The 15507-nt window shown below is 51.8% G+C and overlaps 5 protein-coding genes across 5 annotated transcripts; 3 read left to right on the plus strand and 2 right to left on the minus strand.

Annotated features, from left to right (window-relative positions):
* Positions 1–502: 502 nt before the first annotated feature.
* CC1G_12333 (hypothetical protein) lies at positions 503–1778 on the minus strand (the record flags this gene model as incomplete). The annotated part of the gene is made up of 3 exons (XM_001838331.1): positions 503–841; positions 938–1555; positions 1608–1778. The coding sequence occupies 3 exons, from the start codon at positions 1776–1778 to the stop codon at positions 503–505; spliced, it is 1128 nt and encodes a 375-aa protein (XP_001838383.1).
* Positions 1779–2825: 1047 nt separating this feature from the next.
* Positions 2826–3602, minus strand: CC1G_12334 (hypothetical protein; the record flags this gene model as incomplete). Its single annotated transcript, XM_001838332.2, has 6 exons — positions 2826–2851; positions 2927–3085; positions 3138–3200; positions 3257–3322; positions 3378–3503; positions 3569–3602. 6 exons carry the CDS (start codon positions 3600–3602, stop codon positions 2826–2828), a joined length of 474 nt encoding a protein of 157 aa, XP_001838384.2.
* Positions 3603–7555: 3953 nt separating this feature from the next.
* Positions 7556–11814, plus strand: CC1G_12335 (specific transcriptional repressor; the record flags this gene model as incomplete). Its single annotated transcript, XM_001838333.2, has 8 exons — positions 7556–7965; positions 8027–8667; positions 8717–8977; positions 9032–9293; positions 9353–10007; positions 10073–10378; positions 10447–10723; positions 10802–11814. Exons 1-8 carry the CDS (start codon positions 7673–7675, stop codon positions 11812–11814), a joined length of 3708 nt encoding a protein of 1235 aa, XP_001838385.2. The 5' UTR covers positions 7556–7672.
* A 536-nt stretch (positions 11815–12350) lies between these two features.
* Positions 12351–13992, plus strand: CC1G_12336 (hypothetical protein; the record flags this gene model as incomplete). Its single annotated transcript, XM_001838334.2, has 5 exons — positions 12351–12434; positions 12493–12606; positions 12663–13247; positions 13302–13311; positions 13364–13992. 5 exons carry the CDS (start codon positions 12351–12353, stop codon positions 13708–13710), a joined length of 1140 nt encoding a protein of 379 aa, XP_001838386.2. The 3' UTR covers positions 13711–13992.
* A 311-nt stretch (positions 13993–14303) lies between these two features.
* On the plus strand, positions 14304–15428 carry CC1G_15802 (hypothetical protein; the record flags this gene model as incomplete). Its single annotated transcript, XM_002910036.1, has 5 exons — positions 14304–14358; positions 14411–14541; positions 14590–14750; positions 14793–14884; positions 14935–15428. 5 exons carry the CDS (start codon positions 14304–14306, stop codon positions 15426–15428), a joined length of 933 nt encoding a protein of 310 aa, XP_002910082.1.
* Between the last annotated feature and the right edge of the window lie 79 nt (positions 15429–15507).

Below are 15507 nucleotides of genomic sequence, written 5' to 3' on the forward strand. Positions count from 1 at the left end.
TACGACAAACACCGCTCAAGCCACTGCTTCAGCGACAGATCTGAATAAATTCCTGTGCGCACATATTGGGTGCATTGGCTCGCATCTGTCATTAAGTATCCTTTTACATTCCTAACCCGCCTTGTTGATTTTCTCTCGCTCGATTGTCGACGGCGGAGGCTGGTTTGGTAGCCGCGATTTAACAGCACTTCCGTTTCGGGGAAGGACTTTACGAAAACGCTTCCAATCCGAGCATACATACACAGGCCCTGAATTTCCTGAAGGAGTAGGAGCGCACAGGTTTATGCGTCAAGTCGCAGGGCCGAATTTCCGGGATTTGATATTCGTGGTCGTAGGTGAGGTCATCGGTCGGTTTCGTGGACTTGGAACGCTCGGAACGGCTCACAAGGTAACCACCTGGGCGACGGAGGCGCCAGATCCTTGTCAGAACCAGGGTTTCCGACATGCCAAAAAATCACCGTCACAATTCACAAAGGTTGAGATGAATAGACGGGGGCTCGAGTCAGTGTTCATTGTAGTAAACACTTCGAAGATAGAACAAAGTTCCGTGATTCTCTCTGCCGCCTCTCTTGTCACCAGGGATCGCGTCGACGCCAGTTCTCCTTCTCCACACTGTGATCGCTTTCCATGCGTTTCCGTTCGGTCGTGCTGACTTCTCGACGCGACCGTCGGTGTCCAGCAAACCAGTTTCCAAAGTGGACGGACTTGTGATGTTTGTCAATTTAGTGGGAAGGGATGGGTTTTGGGGCAATGAGTCGAGGAGATAGCTTGGTACATCCTTGGCGGTTCCACCTTCGGTTAGAACGGTGAGGGAATGGGTTTTGGGATCGATAGAGTGAATCTAGATGGTCCATGGTAGTGTGTTCGAAGACGTTGTGAGAGAGTAAATTGGCGGTCCATGAGCTAACCATGCGTAAAATGACTGGAAATGACTCACAATTGCATCCTTCTCTACAGTGATGTTGAGAGTGGTGAAGGTTCGTCTGTAGGCCAAGATGTCTCCCTCTTGGATGGTCCCCTCCTTGACGAGTGTCGTGAGCTTGATCTGAGCAGCTCCCCTAGAGACACCATGGGAAGACATTCGGTGAAGGTCGAATACCCTGGTTAGAAGCTTCTTCGCGGGTCGGAACAGACTGGAAGATTCAACGAACCCAGCGAGTGTGGTACTGCTTGCGCTACTGAGTGCTTGGGTTGTTTCAGCGTTTTCCTCAAGCCAGACCTCATCTTTCCAGGGTGCAGCGAGGCTTCCTTCCTCAATTCTCTTTTGGAAAACCTGCACCTTTTCCAGATGCGGCGGAGAAAGCCACCCAGAGAAGAGATGGTCTTGGAAAGTCTGTGCTGCGGCGAGAAAGTGCGGATTGTTAAAGATTGCTGATGGATTCACGGGACGTGACGCATTAGGGTCCGTGTCTATGACCATCATGTCTGAAGATGCTGGATGTGAGGCATCTAGTGAGGGCGTGTAGTCCACAAAGGCCGTGGGAGGTAGAAGCTTTGCGAGCGCAGCTCGAGACTCTGCAGAGAGCATCTCCCAAGCGGCAAGGTTGAAGACATCCTATAACGAGCGATGTATCAGCCGCCATTAAGAACGAAACATAAGGACTCACAGCAACATCGACCTTGGTCAAGATGCTCTTTGGGCTCTCAAGCAATATCCTCAGTTGTTCTGCAGGCTCTATGGGTTGACTGACGCGTTTCGGTCTCGAGGGTGAGCTTGTCGACGCAACTGGAACTGGCCTGGCAGCCTGGCGTGTAGAGCGTCTAGGACGATCGGACATCGTAGAACGTGGTTCCGGGTATCAGGCGCCCGCAGATGGTGGTCAAGTTCTCTTGGCGTGTGGGGTCTGCTTGACACGAGATTTCTTGGCCGCCGTCCTCAGCGCCAAAAAGGGAAATTCGCCGCCTGATGACGCAGAGCAGGAATCAGAATATCACCCTGAAGGCGGCCACCAGACGGCAAGATAAGCTTCGATCAGGGCCGAGAACGAGAAGAATGAAAGATAGTCATGGGCCGGGAGAAGTTTGACAATGGGGTTGGATACAGAGAGAGATTTACAATTGAATACAAGTACTTGTTGGTAAAATAAGTGTCTCAGTAACAAGCAGAGACGAGAGTGAGGATTACTTTTACACAGAGCATGATAAGCTACTTCTCAATCGGTAGTCTGAGTCCGTGAAATATCTACTGTCCATGCGCAACGTTCAAGGTTGGAAAGAGTCCGGATGATAGGAGGTAGGTAAGTCGATCGAAGCAAGTCCATGGGGTGAATAAAATGTCGTCGTTGAATAAGAAAATGATCGAGAATGGTCAGAAGCGCGGAGCAGCAGGAGGAAAAAAGAGGCGGTCGCGAATGTTTAGCTTGTGACCCATCGTGTGCCGCCTTGAGCCACTGGACATTTGTGGTTGCCCAAAGTTTTCTTCGTAGAGAAGAATCTTCCACATTCGTCGCAAAGGAACTCGCAAATCTTTCCGTGCTTTGCTACTTCATGTCGCAAGCGATCGTGTTGTCGAGAAAAGCGCTCAGAGCAACCTTCAGTGCATGGGAAGGAAACACGAGGTTTGGGTTTATGTGCCTCCATGTGGACTTTGAGGGTGTATTGACTGGTGAACTTTCTGTTGCACCCTAGAATCAGGCATGGGAAACGGCGCCGGTCTACTTTCTCTGTTTCACCGGTTAAGGGAGAAGCATCGCGTGAAATGCCCGGCTTGACTTCAACGCTGGAGCAAGATGGAGATGGAGATGCGGATAATGGAGAGAGCCGTGATGTTGACCACGAGTCGCTCGGGTGAAATTCGCCGCCCAGCGAAGCTGATGGACCGTAATCTAGGTCAAAGAGCCCCGGAAAATCGCTGAGTGGCGGAGACAAAGCTGGAAGGAAATGCCGTCAGACAAAGTTTTCCTCATACGAGGCGAAGGGGGCGTACCACCAGGTTCAGACCGTGGAGAGCTGCTGGTAATTGAGATTGAAGGGGACATGGCGTGAAGTGGGATCCCTGACTCGGTCATTACAGGGAATGGTGACCCGGAGGATGACGAGGACGCTGTGTCATAGAAAGGGAACGAGGTGCTGTCAAAGGGATCTTCTAAGAATGGTATGAGCAAATGTTTCCCGTTGATGGATAACTTAAAATTCACCATATCTGTGATAAGAGTCTTCGTTGCTGGCGTGGTTGAAAGAAGGAGGAGGATAGTGCGAGACTATGAGTGTTGTCAGAAAAGGAGATACAAAGGACGACGCGTCTAAAAGCACGTACCCGGCTCATAAGCCTCCAACTCTGAGAATATTGTGCTCGATGCTATCCATTGGGATAGGTATGAGTCTGCAACCGAAGAGTAAGCCACTGTCAAAGCATGCGCTTAGCCGCCTTGGCGTACCGTCGTGGTGAAGGTAATCAATGCTTGAGTTCTGGCATCGACGCTCGACAGGGACTGGCAACGTTCTCGGGAGTGGAACGCGCTCGTCGTAACTTGTAAGGAAACCCATATAGGCGGATCGAAGACCTGTGCAAAGAGCCACTGCTGTGAGGGACGGTGACCACGAGGAGAGATGACGGCGCGGCGCGTACTGTGTGTCACAGAGGGTGCTCGGATTGCTGGCATTGGTTTAACGGCCCTCGGCAGTGAACAAGGGCAAACACGTAGAGGAGTGTTGTGTAGGGGAGAGTTCCGGGAAAGAAGACAAGAATGACTCCCGGACTGCAGGCTATGTTGACTTTATCAAGGAAAACGGCTCAAGGGACGGGTCAATTAAATATATCCCGTAAACGGGGCTAGCTGCTGAATACGGATGGAGTACAGATCCATCTTGGATCCCAGCGCTCGAATCGCAATGTGGGAAGGCAGATGAACAGCCTCCGAGAAAGACAGAATAGACCGTTATGTGATCGTGGACTGGTCGGTTATTTTAGCGTTTGGGTCAATTTTTAGGTGCCCCAGGTGAGACCAGGTGATCAGGGACCCTCGACTCGACCTATCCAACGCCGTGTAACTATCTCGTCCAGTGCCCAGGCTCGGGAAGAGGGAAAACATGAGGAGTGGAGTTTAGAGGCTACCAGATATAGCGCAGTGTCATCCAAAGAGGGAGGTGGTTCGCACGCTTATTCGGCCGGATTGGGGGATATGAAGACCCAAGGGCCCATTGAGATCTCGCAAGTCAATCAATGCGAGACCAAATTTGGACGTCGTGCCTTGACGAACAGCCACGCTGGGTCGATTCCACGCTTCCGCGCTTTCAGGAGTACAACGCCTCGAACCAAACGATGATTTCTTCCCATTCACGTTAGCTTCGTCGACCAAGCTTCGGGTAATCGACGGAAAAGCTCTGACGATACCTGACTCTTACATCGGTTTGTACACTCAGAAAGAGTTATTCATAGAAGTTGTGTCGTTGCCATGGAGGACTCCAATGAAGTTGGCAGACCACAATCAGGGATGAGTCGGTGAATAATGACTCACCGGTACACAGTTCAGCTCGTGGTGTGTGGAGTGACTGCAGTAAACGAATAGCGAACAACAGTTAAGCGGCTCTAGAATGACATAGGCCGAGATTCAATAAGCAATCCCTTGGTTGAGAACATTGTTTCCGAGTAATCCGAATTTTCTTCATCTCCTGATCTCCACCGCGCCTATGGTGGTGTTCGGCTTTGTACGACGTCTTTTCCATGTGTCGCCAAAGAGGCGGAGGCGTGCCTGCCCTTTCTGTCCACAGTTACCCGGATCATTCCACCCATGCCTGTGCACCAACTGTCAAAGGGACTTCTTCCTCGCCCGGGTCTGCTCCCATGACTTTTTGGCTTGTGGAACATGACGGGTCCAGCCTGCCCGCAGGTACGTGAGCATCGCCACGTTCTCGGACGGGAAAGTGAACTGTTTCTTGGGTTGTGATCTGCATGCGCCCAGCCTTCCCGTTGCGACAGTACAGCCCTGATGGGATTCGTCCTACTGTGAGATTTGCTATCACATACCCGAGGACAGAGAAGCTTAGGGAGGGAGCCTGACGTTCAGGGACGAGGAAGGCAAAGTTAGAGACAGCGAGCGGCACTGAAAACCATGTGGAGACTTTCTTGATGATTGTTGAGAGTGAAAGGGAGCGTGATGGAGCGCTTTGGGAAGCTCGGATATCGAGCCCGGGATCCCCAGTTCCCCCGGAATCCCCGCCGAGACTTCTGTCCTTTCATCCCTCCTGCTCTAACCTACGAAGTCTTGAGAATAAATGCATCGGAGAAGGTCCAAGAGTCTCTGAGAGCATGTCGGGTTGTTCAGGTCTAATTTCAGGCTCCCCATGCCAAACCCGAATTGCCCAGCCTCCCCGAAGACAATCATCTATTTCGAAGTGCTTCTCCAACAGTCTACCAATGACAACGAAGCTCCACAGCTGTAGCTGACAGCTAGATCGTCGGGAATTCGAAGTTATCCGACAATCAAAAGCCCTACTCCTTCTTCTGAGTTCGTGCATTTCGCGGGTATACGTCTTTATTTCACTTGGGCGTGCTATCCTAGTCGATTTGCGCCTGGCTGATGGTAGCGCTGTGTCCCTTGACTTCTGGCGTTACGCGCAGATAAGAGTAAGAACCATTGATGTGGGTTTCCTTCATAAGGTTAAACAAAGTATAAGGAACGAAAACTCCTCCGAGTTGACAACTGCGATGACCATGGGGGGAGCTCGGCGAAACTGGCGATCTCGGATATGATTCCCAGAAGAATACTGTTTCCTTGTCTCCAAATCGTGTCATGCCCAGCTCTCGACATCGAATAGCTTCCTTGTCCTCACACGGGTGGCAAACCATCCCTTGTGAAACATCCTACGACCACGGACGCTTGCAAGTACACAGATTAATCTATTCATCGATATCAGCAACAGTGGCATCGTTAGCAGCTTGCCACCGAGGCGATAGACGTGTCCACTCCACGTGCAATTCGACGGAATCCTCTTCTGAGAAAAGGGTCTAACCTGGCATCTCCGAAAGAGAGCTCCCAGACAGGGAAACGATCCGTTTGCGTTCGTTGCTGCAGACAGCGATAAAAATCTTCGGTCGAGTAGACGAATCGGGGCCTCGAGGCAGGATGATGCATTTGGTAAAGTAGCCTTTAAATAGACCTCCATATGATCACAGTCCTTGTTGGCAAGTTCCATGAAGCCGTGACAGTGGCTGGGCGCTTAGCGCTTATCGGTCGGTGTTTAACGCGAATACAGTAACAAGCCAGGTCATGGGACGCCTTCGATGTGAGTAACCAGTGCCCAGATGACAGGCAATCTAATCAGCGCCGGGTTTGCCCTTCATCACTCTTTTAACTTTCTCGTAGGTGAATTCGCACAGCCGATGGGTGCATACGGAATCACCGTGGACATGAGGCATGAAAGGCACACGCCGAGTTCGGACGTATAGGAAAGAGACATCCAAGTCTGGAGGTTACAAGGGAAGGTGAAGAGCGGTATGTGTATGAAGTGTCGTTATCTTCATCGCCCCTGGGTACTTGCCCGGCGGAGGTACATGAATCATGAAAACGACAGTTAGACCTCGAATAGCCTTATAGATGGACTTTTGAGGGTGATTGCTCAGGCCGGGTGCATCAGCTCCAACTCCTGCAGATCTGTAATGACTTTCAGGTTCATGGTCGGAGCAAGTCTCGCGAGGGTATACTTAGTAAGGTTTTGATTGAGTTGTGGTTAGATGGATTATCATGGAATGGGTTGGCAGTTGAAGGTGACATTGGCAAGAGTTTCCAAAGAGACCGCATAGACCGAGAATAGCATTGTGATAACCGTTTTATTAGGATTCTAATGGGTCGAACAAGGCAATAAATTTTTGAAATGTCTTGCATTAAGGGTATCATTGGTGATAATAGGACAGCTCTGATTAGAATCTGAGCGCCTGCAGAAGGTGCGTAAGTGGAATTCGAAACGATGGCCCGAGAAAGCCACCAAGAGACTAGCAGGTCAAAATAAGTCGAATTACGGGGTTTCAGTATGGCAGAGGGCGCCGACACGATGCAACCATCAGCGCGCAGATGATAATAATGAATTTGAGATTGAAAGCACCAAAAAAACGACGAAACCAGCAAGGGCACGGCCACCCGTTGGATCCAGTTCCAGAGACCATTTCAATTTATCGAGGGGCGCCAACGGCCTGGAGGCTCGGTAGGCGCTTAGTTCCCCTGTGATCTTTCAAGATCGTGCTCTCCTGGATTTTATACCCCGATTATTTATCCTCACTTCAGATCTCCATAAGTTCATGTTAGCTCCACCTTATAGAAAGCCCACCGTTTCACGTTTCCACGGGATCTCGCTTCACTTCATCTCTGAATGATGGCTTATAGTTGACCCACTCGAAGTGGAGAGGGACGACGCGTCCATGTCGTGAACACTGAACGCGTCTGGGTTAGCCATCGAGGCCATTAACGCACGGACCACCGTGTCACGCGGCTCACTCTCGGCTTACCGCGCCTGGATCCAATCTAGGTCCTTTTGAAACTCCGACCGACGAACCGCCCCATTGAGACCTCGAAATTGCTCAGCGTGAAACGACCACAACGACGACGACGGGCGCATTTTTCTCATATTTGACGACGCCGACAACAACGAAGACCAGAAAAAGAACCGTTTTCCAACTTGTTCGAAGCCAAGGGCCGCAAGAGCAACTGAGGGAGTGACACCTCTCTACCGACCAGCAATGGCGTACTCATCGAGAGCTTCGTCGCTCACGCCATGTCCGTCGCCCAGCCCGGAGCCGCCAGTCGTCCAACCTGATCACTTCTATGGATCCGAGGGCATCCAACTACCACCATCCCCCAACTCCGATGGCAAGACGTGGCTCGACCCTGACGACGACCCCACCGCTTCTCGTGGAATCCCTGTTTTCAAGCCCACGATGGAAGAATTCGAGGATTTTGAGGCGTACATGGACAAAATAAACTGCTGGGGACTGAAGAGTGGAATAGTAAAAGTCATTCCGCCCAAAGAATGGTATGATTCTCAGTCCTAGTCGTCATAATTAACCAATTAACCAGGATCATGCGGTACCCAGGTCAGAGTCCTTGCCAGACATCAAGCCTCAGCTAAGGGAAGTCAAGATTCGGTCGCCAATAGAACAAGTCATGCTTGGGAGTGGTGGTCTATTCCGGCAACAAAACATGGAGAAACGGAGAATCATGAGTGTGCGAGAATGGGCCGAACTGTGCAGCAAGGACGAATACCGGGCCCCTGCAAAGCAAGACATCGGCTTGCAGTCTCGTGCAGAACGAATGGCTATCCCCCGTGGCTCTCGTCGAACAGCTCGCAAGAAGGAATCAGTCCCTCCCGAAGCCAAATCCGACAAGAACTACACGGAGGCTTCTCGGCTGTCTTCTGTGCCATCACCACCTCCAAGCGAAGCGGGGGACACTCCAGCTTCTGGTTCCGCTAAACGGGAACAATCAGTCGATAAATCACAGCCAAAACCCAAAGGCAAGCGCGTTGCTCAAACCAGAGAGGCGCGACAGGCCAACCTTGCCGAACGGGCGCTTCGCGACAACGAGTTCATCGACACCTTCGACCCACACACGGACTGGCTTCCCCCAAACACAACTGCGGATGACTATACACCGGAGTACTGCCAGAAACTGGAGAGGCATTATTGGAGGAACTGTGGGCTTGGGAAATCCGCTTGGTACGGCGCAGACACGCAGGGTGAGTTGCAATACGCTTGTCATTATTGAAAAACATTGACTCTCTGTAGGAACGCTTTATACGGACGAAACCAAGGTCTGGAATGTGGGCCGTCTTCCTTCGGCACTCTCTCGCCTTCTACCGGCATCCGATCAGGGTCTTCCAGGCGTAAATACGCCATACCTCTACTTTGGCATGTGGCGGGCAACGTTTGCATGGCACGTCGAGGACATGGACCTCTACAGCATCAACTACATCCATTTCGGTGCCCCCAAATTCTGGTACGCTGTCCCTCAAGCCAGAGCTAATACCCTTGAGCATGCTATGCGGAGTCAGTCCCATCTATTTTCTCGAGATTCCTTGGGTCTAACGCCATAGTGTCCAGATTACTTCCCCAAGGACACTTCGCAGTGTCCACAATTCCTGCGGCACAAGTCTTTCTTGGCTTCACCGACCCTCCTCGCCAAATCTTCCTGCCGGCCAAACCATCTTGTTCAACATGCCGGAGAATTCGTGATCACCTACCCCAGAGGGTACCATGCAGGTTTCAACTTGGGGTTCAACTGTGCGGAGAGTGTCAACTTCGCCCTCGAGTGCTGGATCGAAATGGGCCGGGTCGCCAAAGCTTGTAAATGTGTCTCGGACAGGTAGGCTCTGCATTGGTCTATCTGAGTGAACGTATACTCATCTCCTTGATTGTTTCCAGTGTCCGCATCGATGTCGACCAACTGTTGCAGGATCGCGCTGAGGAAGCTATGAAAGCTGTCGCCCAGATGGAGATGGAGATGGAACAGAATGGTGGGGAACTCTTCCAGATGCCTAAACCGAAACGCAAACGCAAGGAACGCTCAGGGTTTTCACCGGTCAAGGAGGAGACATGCGACGGTGTAATACCCACTCTCAAGATCCCGTTGAAGCGCAAGCCGGAAGAAGTTGTGGAATCTCCCAAGACAAAGAAGATCAAAATCAAACCTACGACAACCACCGTTTCGCAACTCTCTCCATCCAAGGTAGCCAATGGTGTAGCCTCCACCTCGAAATCAGCGACGTCCACCGGTCCATCTTCTCAGCCTAAGATTTCGGTCAAGTTGAAGCTGGGACCGAAGCCAGCGGAGCCGGAAGAGTTCCCTTGCTGCTTATGCATATCCACAGACAGAACAGGATTGCTTCGAGTGCAAGGTCCTCCTCTCAATCGGAAGGATGCAATTGAAGCAGCTGGCAACCCCAAAGTCTGGATGGCCCATGAGCATTGCGCATCGATCATCCCGGAGACATGGGTAGATGAAACGGCATTGCCCGACGGTTCCACGGAGAAGGTGGTATTGGGCATCGATGCAATCGTGAAAGACAGGTGGAATCTGGTTCGTTGTTCTCGATCCCCAATCTCCATGCATCTGTCACTGATTGCTTCTACTTCTTCCTATAGAAATGCTCGGCCTGCACTAGAACGCGCCCAAAGGTCCACGGTGCTCCGGTCCAATGTACGAAAGGGAAATGTCCCAAGGCATTCCACGTCTCCTGCGCTAGGGAGGGGAGTGCACATGGGATCATTTTTTCGGTACTCAAGGAGGTGGAGAAGGAGGTGGTCCTTTTTGAGACGAATCCTTCGAACGCTTTCCCCGTCCCGATGCAGGTAGACGGCGCCACGAGTTCCTTTGGGGAAGACGAAGGCCGTGTTCTCAAGGTGGTTAAGAAACTGGTTTGTGAAATTTTATGTCCACAGCATAATCCAGTGCGTCGCCTTTCACTCTTTGCCTTAGTGATTCGTTGTTCGTTGACCGTGTGGTTTCTGTAATCTAGGCTCTAGCGGCTCAAAAGAAAGCCTCGAAACAAGAAAAGATTAAGGCGGAACTTCTGTTGTTGCCCAGCATGTCACGAATCAAGATTCGCGTTAGTTCCGGTGTTTTCGAGGTGTCCTTAATCCGCGTCATCGAGGAGACGGGATCTGTGGAGGTGCTTTGGGATCGAGGCATTACGCGTGAATTCAAGTGGGGGAGTGTAATCTTCGGGAGTACAGATGGACCGGTGTTGCAGAGGCCCGTGGATGACAATCCATCGCCACCGGTGAAAGATGAACGTAGGTACTTCACCTTTGGATGAGTAAAGGAAGGGCGGGTGAATGACCTCGTGTGCTAATCATTCAAATTCTCGACAGGTTCCGTCAGCGTCGCAGCCCCGAGCACCTCAGCACCCGTCCAAACTTATCCATCGACGACCGCGGCCACGACCACATCGAGCGCGGCGGCCTCGCGCGTTGGAACACCTAGCGTTGGAAATGGTGGTGCTGCTTCGGAGCCTTCGACTTCGAATCCTCCGGCTGCGGTCGTGACACAACCTACGACTTCTTCGCAATATCCATTTGGTTCGCAGGTTGTGCCTACCAGCGCTACCCCGTACTGGAGTGTTTATGCACCCCAGCAGATCCCATACGGTCATCCCCAGTTGACTGCTGGTTCGTCGGCGTATCCATATACAGGATACTACAGGGATGCATACGGGGTGCCCCAGCCCAATTATCCGCCTACCCAGACCTATCACCGTCCGGCTGCGTATAATGTTGGAGGCTATCATGGAACGGGTGTGCAGGATAGTCGATTGCAGTGGCAAAGACCATATGAGGGGCCTGGCAGCCAGCAGCAGCAACGCGCCCAACATCAGCAATCACATTACCGGCAGCCGGTAGCTGTATTCCATATTCCAGTTGCGCCCAATCCCAATTCGCAAACGGGCAGCAATGTCACCCCAGCCCCGTCCTCTTCGGCGTCGCAGACTTCATCCTCCGACTTACCGTCCTCAAGCAGTTCAGGACACTCAAATGGTTCTCCGCAGCAGGGCGTAACGACGGCGACACAAGTACAGACGAGTGAACAGACACAGGTTGGCGCCACCACTGTCGCGCAATCGAGCACGAGCGGGCCTTCTACGTCGTCTGGTTGTCAATCTTCTGTGCAGGATGGGCAATCTTCGCAGTCTGGCAAATCACCGTCAGACCAACCATCTGGCGCCCATTCGCAAACGACTCAGCAGGGGTACCCTGACTTGTCGACGCTCGCTAAGCTCCCGCCAGAGGAGTTGACAGAGATGCTTCAGAATAATCCTGATCTGCGGAATTACATCATGAGTACTCTGAAGATGAGTGCTCCTGTTGACGGGCAGGTGGCTGCGTAGTTGGTTCTTTCGCTCCAGATCCATGTTATTTCTGTACTACATATGGCTAGTACGACCATGTATAATTGCGGACTCACGGTTTCTTTTTTTCTCTATGCTGTCGATGATTGGTTCTCTTTATAGTGTATTATTAACTAGCTTATTGGTTTAGGTCTGATTGGCTTTTATTGTACTCCTCCCTCCCCCGTCATGATATGCTATCGGTATGATTTCGTGGTTTAATTCCCTTGAATTCAGGACGAGGTAACGATATTCATTCGTTAGGCTCCCCAGTGGACCTCAACGACACTAGCAGCTACCGAGCCTTGCCCTCTGTACTTGCAGTTAAAGTCGGGCGTTGAACGTTGATCGCACACCGGGCAATGGGTTTCTTCAAGTCCTCGCGGCACGCGGCTTGATCTCGGTCCGCGTCCAGACAACAAGCAGCAACAACTTGCCAACAAGCGCGAGAGCGCCAACAGTTTGAACAACGGCGGCGACCATCGGCGACAAACGCCAGGACGCCTGCTCGACTGCAACCACGACCTACCCACTCGATGTTACAGCGTGTGGTCGCGTTCACGCGCGTGAACGGAGCGCGTCTGACGTACAGTGCTCGGGTTGAAGCAGGCTACACCCAGGTAAGTTCTGTCACTGTTCCACGATATTTCCTATGCTCAACACGTTCAATTGAGGCAGGCCACATGTGCACGTCGTAGCTTGCTGGGCCTGCCTTTGGGGGGAAGCGGTCCCCGAAGGCCACCAAAGCAGCTATTTTCAACACAGACAGTTCAACTCAGGGAATACTCCGTCGTGAGTCAACCCGCAGCGTGTTAGAGACGCGTCTTCGTTGACACCCCTCTCTCAAGACCTCAATCAAACATTCGGAAGCACCTTCTGAACGAAACACGGGTAAACCCTCCATAGCCAGACGGCGACGGCCAACCCGCCAAATTTCAACGCTTGACCCAAGCAAGCTTCTTCCCGCAGACTACATGGACATCGCTGACATTAGAGTCGCGAATGTGGCGCCCGAGGGTACCCATCGTTCGCGTATAACATATACCGGAAGTCGATACCGTGCAAAGGAGACAGGGCTTAGAAACAACTTCCCTCCAAACACCAGGGGATTCCTCTACCTCCATCGTCCGGATCGAAGCTGCATCACGAGTGGAATACGCTTCCGTGTTGTCGACAAACCTGACCCGACTTTATTTGACCAGGGCAAGGACCTCCTGAGGCTGGATGGTGCGGTATGGTCCATACCACTAGTGACGGTAATCAAGGGCCGCACATACAGTCCCTTTCGCGAGCTTATCCTCCGCGACAATCTCATCAGCCAATCTGAACTCGCGGTGTTAGAGAGCTCAGATATGGGGATGAAACCAGGGATGATCCTTCTCTCAAGTATGACACAACCGTTCGAATGTGACTTTGCACCGACGTCGTTCGCCGTACGTGTTCAGGAAGAAGATAAATTTCACCGATTCAGGGTTTATCGGCCACAGGCGATACATGGTCAGTCCGCTGAACGTTTTCATCGAATAACGAAGGTGCTCACGTCCCGCAGGTATTACAGTCCCATTTCTGGCTCAATTTGAGCTCGTTTACCGACAGGACCCCTTGATGCCTTTTGTCGTTCTGCGCCTGTTGAAGTTTACTGCCCCACCAAAGAGTGAAGGACCACTCAAGCCAGACGAAGGGGAATTAGTCAAATGTCTGCCATCACCAATAGGCAATCCGTATATTTGGACGATCCATCGTTCAACGCTGCCCCCTCCCTGCCTGGAAGCCTTGAAGCGGGCGTATCCTCCCCACCCGTCACGTCTATATGGTCGACCAGGGAACAAAGGCCCGCGAGTGTCGTTGGAGCCTGTGGCTAGTGAATTATTTCAAACCGAGGCAGGAGTCGATTGAACTTTCGGGACACGGAATAATACAGCGGTTTGCCTGGCGGTGTCAAATGGACTACTTCAACAAGGACAAGCGCTCGAGGGTAGGACCTGTGACAGAGCCTGGTATGAAGGGTGGCTTAATATGCGCATCTTGTCGTGGGTTCTTGAAATCCCGAGTTACCCAACTCCAGGGGATTCCACTGAACTTTTGAAGTGCAGTCAACCCTGGTGCATAGATCTATGTCATTGGGTATCATACTTCTAATCCATTGACCTCGGTGGTCACAAATCTGAGGCTGTTGGGATATAACAAAGGGTAAAATTCCTCCTCGAGTCCGTTGCCGAGTGAGTTGGTTTGCTCGAAAAGGAAAGGTAATTAACGACATGGCTTAGTCATGATCAGCGGTCATGCATCAAACGCGGTCGCGCGTCGGTGTTTGGCCCGTTGACAACTTGACTCAAGGAAGCGCTCAGCACTGGCCGACTTTGTCTCCCTCGTCCACCCTTCAACGCTGCCCTTGGCTGAATCCTCAACAGCGTACTACAGAAGGTCCTGAACTGGACCCAACGACACGGAACGAAACCCAGTGAACGGTTTGGCGCCAGCTCACGAAGATGTGGCTGCTGTTGGGCCCGTTCGACGGAGAGCAAAATGACCTCAGCTTTACGAGTAAGTAATGGTGCTATTTCCAGGGTGAAAGCGCGCTCAGCCATACTACCAGAGACAAAGCTGCTGAAACCCGACTCCAAGTATCTCGTTGGTCGCAAAGATGCCCAAATCCTTGTGCGAAACAAGAAGATATCCTCAGAACACGGGGAGTTCGTGGTGGATTCATTTTCGGTTGAACAGGCAGTGAGTGTTGTGTATCTCCATCTCAATTAAAGGCTAACAATCGAACAGGGGACGCCAGGCTGTAGGCCGACTCTCACATACAACAACTTTAAAAAAGAATGGCTTACAATTCGGTCAAGCGGGAGGGAACCTCAGCGGAACCCCCAGGGCCAACCAATCGAGGTTCACAGTGGTGACACTTTGCAGATTGTGAATGGAATTACGGTCCAGTGTGTATTCCAGTTATGACTGTGAATCGAGCTGTCTAATAGGTTTGGTAGAGTCCTCTGGAACCCAATCTGCTGCTATTCCGGGGCCGCAAAGGCTCAGTTGCCTGTACCGCCCGAGTCGTGCGCTTCACTCGGTACGTTTTCTCTGCGTGATGTGTATGCTGTACTGACACTGATGACACAGGTGTAAATTACACGTTTGACCCAGCTAAGGATGTAACACACCACCTAATATCTTCATACGCTGCAACTCCGACGATAGCCACCTCTTTGGTTGGATCGGCCCAGTTCGTCACGCCTGCTTGGCTGCAAGAGGTGGTGCGGCTAGGCACTCTCCCGCTGGACTGTGACCCCTCGTCCGGCGTCCCGCTCGAGGTTTCATTCGCTCTGCCTCCTGTCAGCAAGTACCGCCCGAGCTTCTCGCCAACCCTTCCCGCAGCGCAAAAAGACTACAGTGTTTGGGAACCTAACGAAGCGCGTTTGAAGATGTTCCATAAGTTTCGATTCCTGTGCGTTGGGGAGAAGCCTAGAGAGGTCCCACTCGATGTGAGGAACCTTATCAGCAAGGGAGAGGGGTCAATCGAGGTGTTTGAAGTCCATTCGGGTGTGACCAAATTCCAAAAGGCACTGAAGCGGGGCAGTGTGAAGGAGGGGAAGACGTTGGGTTGTTCTGGGTGACGAGGCAATATTGACAGCTGCGGTAAGGAAAGAATGTCTTGAATGAGCTGTATGGGAGGGCGGGACAGTAAGTCACCTA

Source organism: Coprinopsis cinerea (assembly GCF_000182895.1).
Source record: "Coprinopsis cinerea okayama7#130 chromosome 13 map unlocalized cont3.13, whole genome shotgun sequence".
Classification (NCBI taxonomy): domain Eukaryota; kingdom Fungi; phylum Basidiomycota; class Agaricomycetes; order Agaricales; family Psathyrellaceae; genus Coprinopsis; species Coprinopsis cinerea.